Source organism: Solenopsis invicta, chromosome 7 (assembly GCF_016802725.1).
Source record: "Solenopsis invicta isolate M01_SB chromosome 7, UNIL_Sinv_3.0, whole genome shotgun sequence".
Taxonomy (NCBI): Eukaryota; Metazoa; Arthropoda; class Insecta; order Hymenoptera; family Formicidae; genus Solenopsis; species Solenopsis invicta.
The window spans coordinates 19,140,072-19,149,221 of NC_052670.1; the positions used below are offsets into that span (position 1 = coordinate 19,140,072).

At 43.8% G+C, this 9,150-nt stretch overlaps 3 protein-coding genes and 1 long non-coding RNA gene across 4 annotated transcripts; 1 reads left to right on the forward strand and 3 right to left on the reverse strand.

The window, feature by feature from the left end:
* Positions 1 to 1,533: 1,533 nt before the first annotated feature.
* Positions 1,534 to 3,720, reverse strand: LOC105202636. Its single transcript, XM_011171219.1, has 4 exons — positions 3,258 to 3,720; positions 2,852 to 3,148; positions 2,030 to 2,749; positions 1,534 to 1,895 (listed from the first exon to the last, which is right to left on the reverse strand). Exons 1-4 carry the CDS (start codon positions 3,718 to 3,720, stop codon positions 1,534 to 1,536), a joined length of 1,842 nt encoding a protein of 613 aa, XP_011169521.1.
* An 831-nt stretch (positions 3,721 to 4,551) lies between these two features.
* Positions 4,552 to 5,085, reverse strand: LOC105202634. The gene has a single exon (XM_011171218.1). It carries the CDS (start codon positions 5,083 to 5,085, stop codon positions 4,552 to 4,554), a length of 534 nt encoding a protein of 177 aa, XP_011169520.1.
* Positions 5,086 to 5,145: 60 nt separating this feature from the next.
* On the reverse strand, positions 5,146 to 6,640 carry LOC105202633. The gene is made up of 2 exons (XM_011171217.1): positions 5,903 to 6,640; positions 5,146 to 5,859 (listed from the first exon to the last, which is right to left on the reverse strand). The coding sequence occupies exons 1-2, from the start codon at positions 6,638 to 6,640 to the stop codon at positions 5,146 to 5,148; spliced, it is 1,452 nt and encodes a 483-aa protein (XP_011169519.1).
* A 685-nt stretch (positions 6,641 to 7,325) lies between these two features.
* Positions 7,326 to 8,660, forward strand: LOC120358294. The gene is made up of 2 exons (XR_005575243.1): positions 7,326 to 7,798; positions 8,065 to 8,660. It is a non-coding gene; the product is annotated as an uncharacterized LOC120358294 (long non-coding RNA).
* Positions 8,661 to 9,150: the final 490 nt, after the last annotated feature.

Here is a 9,150-nt window from a genome sequence, read left to right on the forward strand (position 1 = left end):
TTAAGTGTCTCGCTTGACAGCTCCGCGTCCCGAAAAACCAACAGAACAAAAGCCGGCCGCGCTTCCTTTTTGTCCGATCGATTTTGTAGATTTTCCTTCGGTCAGCTTCTCAAGCTCGGCCGAACGGGCACAACAATATATTGAAACATAATTACATATTTACAAAAAGAAAAACTCACAGTTGCTTAATTCTCTTGTTTATGATAGTTATATCACTCTCAGACATTTTTCCATCTTTTTTTTCCAAAATTAACATTTCAGTAGGGATAGAACCTACTTTTAGTCGTCGCATTTCTTTTACTGCTCTTGTTGACTGTAGTAGTTGTTGCATTATAAAACAATTATCGTCAAAATGAAGACTACATATTCTTGCTAAAATTATATTAAACTTATTTTATTCTGTACTGTCCCATTTTATAAATAGGATTATATTACAAACAACACATTATATTGCACATTATTGGCTACTTTCCAATTTAATGATGTTTACAAATTTAAGTATCGAGTTATTCAAAATTGATAAGTCATAACACAATGATATAAATAAAATAGAGTGGCGTAATACTAATATAATATGTAAATATAAATATATAAAACACATGTTCTAATACATAGGAAAGTACGTCAAAGTAATTTACCAGAATCAATTTTTATATTTCCTTCACTTCTTTGACAAGCATTTATCCATTTCTGACGAATATTCTTTTCATTTGGGAATCTATAAAATGATATCCCTTTTGTATTCGTGCAATGTGTGCGACTCTTGCAATTTTGTATACAGCACGTCGACATTGTGTCTAAACAAAAATAAAGTGTAGCAAATTAAAATATTGACACAACATTTACAATTGAAGGGCTTGCTACAGCAATGAGGTAATCTATATTTTTTTAATTAAAGAAAATGAACATAAAGTCAATATTTTATTTTTAGTAATTAATTGATTTGCCCATTGTTTGGGGTCGCGATATCCGCCGAACGAAAATTAACTGCGGCGTGTGTGAAGAGAGAGAGTGAAGGGCGAGAACGTGATAATTACAACAAGAAACTTTAATCAATTAATGTAAGAACACAATTATGAGACGCGTGGCGCAATGTTCGCTGACCGAACATGAATACGAAAAAAAGGGCTCGAGCCTTATTTCTTATATACGCGTGTAAACGCGAATCGCTTGTTTTAATGCGCTCCTAACAGCAAATTATTGCCTTATATGGTAATGTTTCTAAACCGTTATCATATTTGGCAATGTCCTGTAGCCAAATCGATGGCTCTTTCTTTTGTCTCTCACGCGTTTTCTAAACGGTGTTCCAAATTAATGTAAATATTTATTGCGATACAAATTAATGAATTTTATATAAAGAAAGAGCTGGAGCAGTATCTTGAATATTGCCGCCTGCCTCGTTGTATATGGTCAACGAAATATTACAAACTTTATGACCGTGCAAAACATTTACATATATTTAAATTTACGCATTCGCTGGATTTGCGGTGAATTTAGCCTTCGGAAGAATGACGATTTTAGTAACCCGTCGTTTTAATGAGGAAGATGTGGTCCGAACGGTGACCACGCGAACCTGTCTGTCGTCACCAGGATGTACAGCCGTGATCCGTGCCAGAGGCCAACGACTCGGGGCGTTTGTTCTCCGCGAATGAGTTCACCGACGTCAGGGTTGATCTTTGGTTTCCACCACTTTGTCCGGGCGTTGAGAGTTTGCAGGTATTCTCTCGACCATTTGTTCCAAAAGTCATCACGCATACGCTGCAGACACTGCCATCGTGTCAGGTGATTGAGAGACTCACAGGAAAGAGATGGCTCCGGCACGGATGTTAGCGCAGCACCTGTTAAGAAGTGTCCTGGAGTTAAGGCTGCGAGATCTGCAGGTCGTCGGATAAGGCCTGCAATGGACGAGAGTTCAGGCATGCCTCAATTTGTGTCAGAATCGTGGTCAGCTCCTCGAAAGTCAAGGTCGCCTCGCCGATGACTTTCCGGAGATGATGTTTAACTGACTTCACGGCTGCCTACCAGATACCTCCAAAGTGAGGAGCGGCCGGAGGATTGAATCTCCATTCGACGCCCTTGCTTGCTAGAAGTTCAACCAGCTGTCGGTTGTCCTCCACTGCTGCTTGGAAAAGTGCTCGGAGTTGAGCATCGGCGCCTACGAAGTTTGTACCTCTGTCGCTGTACATTGACTGACACATCCCGTGACGTGAGACGAACCGTCGAAAAACGGCAATGCAAGCATCCGTGGAGTAGTCGGACACCAACTCGAGATGGACAGCTCTGGTGGCAAGGCAGATGAAGATGCAGAAGAAGACCTTCTTCGATTTATGACCTCGTCCCGCTGCTGTTCGAACCAGCACCGGTCCCGCATAATCCACGCCAGTGTGAGTGAAGGGCCGCACTCTAGACTTCGGAAGCTTACTCATTGGAGGTTGAGGAGAAGCCACCCGCCATCGCATGCAGGGAATGCATCGGTGAATGAGGCGTCGAATCTCGAGGCGTCCACCGGGCACCCAGTATCGTTGACGGAGTTGTCCCAGGGTTAGCTGCACTCCTCCATGCAAGGTCTTCTGGTGGCAGGCCTCGATTACAAGCATTGTAAAATGAGACCCACGAGGCAGGATCACAGGATGTCGCTTGTCAGGGTAGAGAACGGCGTGCTTAAGCCGCCCGCCGACCCGAATGATTCCGTGCTCGTCCTTGAATGGGATCAGCTTCACCAGCAAACTGCGTCTCGGCAACGAACCTCCTTTGGAAAGCGCCAGCGTTTCAACTCGGAATCATCTGCTCTGCACACAGCGTATCCAGCGACGACGTGCCTCCTCGATTTCCTGTGGTGTTAGTGGAGTACCTGAAAAAGATGAAGTGTGTCGTGTTCTGATCGCCTCAAGCCAACGACAGCACCAAGCGGTCATCCGCAGCAGGCGATGTAGCTTTGAAAAGCGCTGCAGCAGAGGTGTGTCCTGACCCTCTTCAGGGTCAACGGTGGTAGCGTGTATCTGCAAACGCTCGTCTGGTAACGGCGATGGCGGCGACGGAGAGTCCTCTTTGAAGGGGCACTCGGCTTCTTCAGTCAGCCAGGTCGGGCCGCTCCACCAGAGTGAAGGCTCCAAGAGATCCTTTGGAGAGAGCCCGCGTGAAGCACAATCTGCCGGATTTGAATTGCCTTAAAATGTGATGCCATCGAGCCTCGGGAAGCGTCCGTTGTATGTCTGCTACTCGGTTAGCTACGTAGGTTTTCCACCGAGAAGGATGACCTTTGAGCCAGGTAAGGGTAACCGTTGAGTCGGTCCAGAGATGAAGAGGCACAGACGTCAATTTCATGACCGTCGTCACGTGAACTGTTAGCTTTGCTAAGAGAGCGGCCGCGCAGAGTTCTAGACGAGGAAGCGATATCGGCCGCACTGGAGCTACCTTGGTTTTAGCCTGAAGTAAAAAAGAATGTCGACTTTCTTGATCTGCAACCCGGAGATTTACAGCCGCTGCATATGCTCGCTCTGAAGCATCTGCAAATCCGTGCACCTCAGCGTGACTACCCGCCGTGCTAATTTGTATCCAGCGTGGTACGCGTACTTGCTCGAGTAAAGGTAACTCGTCGCGCAATCGCTGCCACACTCGTTCTTCTGTTAAAGAGACAGGTTGGTCCCACTCAAGTTGTTGTAGCCACAGTGTCTGAATGAAGATCTTCGCAGCTATGATCACCGGTGAAAGCCAGCCCATCGGATCGAACAGACATGCTGTTTGTGAGAGCACGATACGTTTTGTTACTTGCCCTGCATCTAATGGCCGTACTCGAAAAGCGAAGAAATCTTATCGTGGATGCCACAGCAGGCCCAAGGTAGAATGCTCGACGTCGGCGTCCCACGCTCGAGGATCTTGAACCTGGCGATGCTCGAGCGGAATGTCTGTTAAGACTGTGTCGGAATTAGCAGCCCATTTGCAAAGAGGAAAGCCACCGGCGGCGCAGAGACCAGTCAGCTCGTCTCTCAATACTTGTGCTTCGTCGAGGGTGTCTGCACCTGTAAGAATGTCGTCAACGTATGTATCTCGTTGTATGACGACGGCAGCGTGCGGGAAACGAATCTCTTCATCTGCGGCAAGTTGTCTGAGTGTACGCATAGCCAGGAAGGGAGCGCAGGCTAAGCCGTAAGTGACAGTGTTTAACCGGAATTCCTGCAGATCACCGCTCGTCTCAGGTCGCCACAGTATTCTCTGCAGATCTCTGTCGTCCTGGTGCACCAGAATCTGACGGTACATTTTCTCCATGTCTGCTGCCAAGGAGAACTTGTGTTGCCGCCATCGTAGCAACACGTCGGACAGCTCAGGCAGGAGATTTGATCCGGTAGCGAGATGAGCATTGAGGCAGTCTCCATCGGCCAAGCGCGATGATCCGTTAAAGACCACACGAATCTTCCCGGAGGACGTCGATCCCTTGACGACTCCGTGATGAGGCAAGTAGCAGACGCGTCGCTGCTCATGCTCGAAAGATGACGACGACGCTGTCATATGACCAAGGTCAACGTATTTGGCCATGAAGTTGCGGTACAGCCGTTAGAAGTCGTGGTTGACCGTAAAACGACGCTCCATGCATTGTAGCAAGCGTACCGCCGCTCGTCGCGTTTCGTAGAGATTCGGTAGCGTGGATTTCACCGGAAGGCGCACGATGTATCTACCCTCAGGCGTTCTGCTATGCGAGGAAACGAAAAGATCTTCGCACATCTGATCCTCATCGGTTAGGGGAAGGGGAGCGCTCGGAGGCTCTTCCTGACTCCAAAAACGGCGCACCAGCTCCGTGATTTCTGCGTTCGTTTGGCAGAAATGCGTCGAAGACGAGTTGCTCAGCACAGCATCATCGACGACTCCTGAAAGGATCCAGCCCAGCGAAGTTCGTTGTGCGATCGATGCGCGAGGGCCGCCTTTGCGCAGGCCCTCCTCGACGATCGCGGAATGCACATCGGTGCCCAAAAGTAGTTCCATCGCATCACCTTTCATGAACTCCGGATCTGCGAGCTGTAAATCACGGATGTGAGGCCAGTTCGCGCACGTGGCCTCCACTTGCGTCCCGTATGCAGAGATTCGCGGCATGACTAGCGCGGACAATTGCATTGAAAAGTTTGTAGTGAGCGAGCTGATAATTATTGATATTCAACCTTTCGTCGTCCCGGTCTGTTGCCCGCCAACGCCGAAGATTGACACTGAGGCGGGTAAGCGTGGAAGGCGAAGAAGCTGAGCGAGCGCCTCGCTTGCAATTGAAATCTCGGACCCGGGATCGATTAACGCACGAACTGTATGACGAGCACCATACTTATCTGTTATGTCTACTCGTGCGGTGGCCAACAAAACTGCGGCTCTCTTTTCCTCGAATTGATGCACATGAAGCGACGTTGGAGAAGCACTGGAGGAAGCCGTCGATTCGGAACTGGCCTTGGAGATGCACACATCGTGAATGTAACTATGATGTCGTGCGTTGCAGGCGGCGCAGGATTTCCGCAATGGACACTCTGTCACAGCGTGGTTGCCGAAGCAGTTGAAGCACAGCTTGTTGCTCTCCGCAAACTCCTTCTTTTGAGCAGGCTCTTTCTTTTGGAAGTCACTACAATGAAAGATGTAATGCTCTTTTTGACAAAGCGTGCATTGGCTCTGCTTCGTTTTCTGTGCTAAATTCGCACGAGCCGATTGCGAGGACAAACTCGTAGACTTGGCGGAAGTCGTTGCGCACGCATTTCCCGAAGACGTTTGAAGAGCTTCCAACGCGAGCAGCCTACGCTCCAAAAACTTCTTGAGTACATCGAAGGAAGGGGGATCTCTCAAGTCATCTGTGGTTTCTTCCCATTCTCGTCGGGATCGTGAATCTATGAGCTCGATGACGGAATGCACAAAAAAGTCATTGTCATAGGCAGACTTTCGCCCGATGTTTTCCAGAGTGCCCGCGGTGCAACATGCCGTTGACCAATTTCTTGAGATCGGTTACTGATTCTGTCTTCATCCGAGACATCTTGGAGAAGGTTGAGAGATACGAGCGCACGAGTACGCGCTTGTTTTCGTAGCGCTCCTCCAGGATGGCCCATGCTCGTTTAAAATTGTCACTGGTGGTCGGCAGATTTTTGCTTCTCTCTTCGGCTTCACCTTGCACTCTAGTCTTCAGGTAGTGGAGTCTCTCGACGTCAGCGAGCATAGGGTGGCGTGAGAGGATCGAGACGAAAAGATCTCGAAAAGCCGGCCAGTCTTCTATTCGTCCCGAAAAGAAAGGCAGCTCGATATTTGGAAGCTTTCGTTTGGAGCTGCTTTCTTGTGCTGCGGGAAGCGTTTTTCCTGGCTCGCCGTGCTTGTCACGCAGTGTGTGTATCATGTCAAGGAGGGAGCCTCGTTGTTCGTTGACCATTTCTTCGACCCGTTCGGGAAGATTCTCCTTAAAATAATCGTTGCTGGCTGCAACGGGATGGGCCTTGTGCGCTGTCCGGAGCGCGTCGTGATTGCTCAGGAACTTGTTCCAATTCGAATCCAGAGATTGCAGACGAGCTTCCACTGTGCCTTGTGTAAGCCGTGTTGAACCTACTTTCTTCAGATTCTCTTCTGTACAGGCGATGCGGCCGTAGAGCTCAGTTTGAGCATCGATTAATGCTTGCGTGTCCATACTCATGTTGAAGTCTTTCACTTTTCACTGTTGAGCACTATCACTACCAGCTACCGTTGTACTCACACGGATCACACGCGCTTCGAAGGATGCGGCAAATCCGGCTCGAAGGACCAAAATATAATGTTCGGGGTCGCGATATCCGCCGAACGAAAATTAACTGCGACGTGTGTGAAGAGGGAGAGTGAAGGGCGAGAACGTGATAATTACAACAAGAAACTTTAATCAATTAATGTAAGAACACAATTATGAGACGCGTGGCGCAATGTTCGCTGACCGAACATGAATACGAAAAAAAGGGCTCAAGCCTTATCCCAGATAACAATTCGTGAGTTCACGTTTTTCTCACGGCGTGATAATCACGCTGTGCGTGCAACATTGCATCACACTGCCCTCACGATGTGATGGGGGCACGCGTATGTACAAGCGTAACTCTGATAAAAAATTTTTTCATAATTTTTTAAAAAATGTCTTATAATTTGTTTAATTAAAATATCTCATACAATTTATTTTACAATCCTCGAATTTTTTTATTTTATTTAAAAAAACTAATTTTTTTTATCCAGCTCTGTAATTTGATTATAAGGTTTGAAAATTCAAAATCTTGTAAAATTACAATAAATTATAGATGGAAACAAAAAAAAAATAGTTTGGAAAATAAATATACAAAAAAAAATTTATACCATGTTTTTTGGTTTTCTCATTTTAATTTTCCAAATTATATTTTTTTTTAATTTTTATTTGTAACTTATCGTAATTTTACGAGATTTTTAAGATCTGCAAGTCTTAAAAACCGTGAAATCACAGAACTGGATGAAAAAATCTAATCTCTTTTTGTAAGCGAATATAAAAATGTGAGGAAATAAATTGAGTAAATATGACATGTTATCTGAGATATTATGACTTTTTTCTGATATTTTTTGATTTTTATTTGCTTTCATTAATTTTAAATTGTCAATAAAGTCGCGCGATTTCCGCCAGCAAATCGCAGCAAAGAGATTCTGCGCATGCACTTCGACGGTATATGTTCTTCGTTGTCGCCGAACCGGTCATCATCGTAACAGTATAGTGCCTTGCAAGTGCCTCGTATTCTAATTTTAATATTAAATTGAATGAGCAGTTTGCCTCATATCGGATCATCTCGGCGGATGAAAGAAACTGCAGGTAATTCATTAAAATCTGAGTTTTTGAATTTGCTTTCATGTGTAGTATATTTATTACTCGATATAAGTGTATATATTTTACATAACCTAACTATTCTATTTGCATTTCTATTTCAATAACTTTTAAACGCTTTCTTCTCAAAATAGTTTATAAATACTAATTTTTTATTATTATGAATTTCTTACTTTTTATTATTATTATTACTACTATTATTAGTAAACTTCATTAAATTTTTGTAAGAGCTAATTAATTTTCTTTGTTTCTAGGAAAGTTAACGTAGAACATCATTGGAAAATTAGAATTTTTGTATAATGGTTGAACGGCAACAGTACATAAAGGTCATACAGTATATAAAGGTAAATAATTAAAAATATTTATGTTTTCAATAATACAGTGTGGGCCATAAGTCAGAGTTGTCACTAGCAATCCTTAATCCTTAGTTTTGACAACTGACTTAAGGCCCACCCTGTATTACAAGACTATTTAAAGCAATTGTAATAAAATCGATGAAGCCATTTCTATTCGTTAATTTTTTTTATTAATTTTACATTGACTTTTATTATTCATATGAATCGAGTGTGAAAAAAGAATTTAATTTCGTAATACAGTTTATTGTAATGTTAACTATAACGATGAAATGATATAATACTTGTAAAATTATCAAACTCGTTTTTCATACATTGTAAATGTTTTAATTTTTGTATATAATATATATTATTCTTTTCAATTCACGTTTTTAAAAATTTGTATATTTAAAACTTCAATGAAATGTTGATTGCCAAAAATAATACACTCTTGAATCCTTTTACACGTACTCAGATCTATATCTATTGCCCTAAAAATATGTATATATATATACACACATAAAAATATATATATATATATATACGAGGTGTGTTCAAAAAGTATCGCGAATTTTGAATTTTCGCGGGTTACGTATATTCGAATTTCGATCTTTTTGTGGCGTTATGTTGGTACTCATGTCTCTCACTTATGCCGACAAGCTCGGCCATTTTGAATGTTCACTTAATTGTTGACAGCTGCTTTGCTTGCACGTGTTTTGGATCGTCTTCGATTTTTACCTATTCAAAAAAATGGATCAAAGAACCTGTATCAAATTTTGTGTGAAAAACGAAATTAAGTGCGCGGATGCATTCCGAATGTTGACTGTGGCATACGGAGAAGCTACCTTGGACCGAAGCAACGTTTATCGGTGGTACAAAATGTTCTCAGAAGGCCGAGAAGATGTGAACGACGAAGAGCGTTCCGGACGCCCGAGCACTTCAACAACAGACGAAAAAATTAATGAAGTGGAGAAAATGGTATTGGCCAATCGTCGAATCACCGTTAGA

What these genes read in the sequence shown, in the direction of transcription:
- LOC105202636 (XM_011171219.1), bottom strand. Translation starts at nt 3,720, where the DNA reads ATGGGCTGGCTTTCACCGGTGATCATAGCTGCGAAGATCTTCATTCAG. An exon ending in TACCCTTACCTGGCTCAAAG is followed by an intron (nt 3,149 to 3,257) that starts GTCATCCTTCTC and finishes CAAATCCGGCAG; the next exon opens with ATTGTGCTTCACGCGGGCTC. An exon ending in GGCCGCTCCTCACTTTGGAG is followed by an intron (nt 1,896 to 2,029) that starts GTATCTGGTAGG and finishes CGTCCATTGCAG; the next exon opens with GCCTTATCCGACGACCTGCA.
- LOC105202634 (XM_011171218.1), bottom strand. Translation starts at nt 5,085, where the DNA reads ATGCCGCGAATCTCTGCATACGGGACGCAAGTGGAGGCCACGTGCGCG.
- LOC105202633 (XM_011171217.1), bottom strand. Translation starts at nt 6,640, where the DNA reads ATGAGTATGGACACGCAAGCATTAATCGATGCTCAAACTGAGCTCTAC. An exon ending in CTGGAAAACATCGGGCGAAA is followed by an intron (nt 5,860 to 5,902) that starts GTCTGCCTATGA and finishes TCCGTCATCGAG; the next exon opens with CTCATAGATTCACGATCCCG.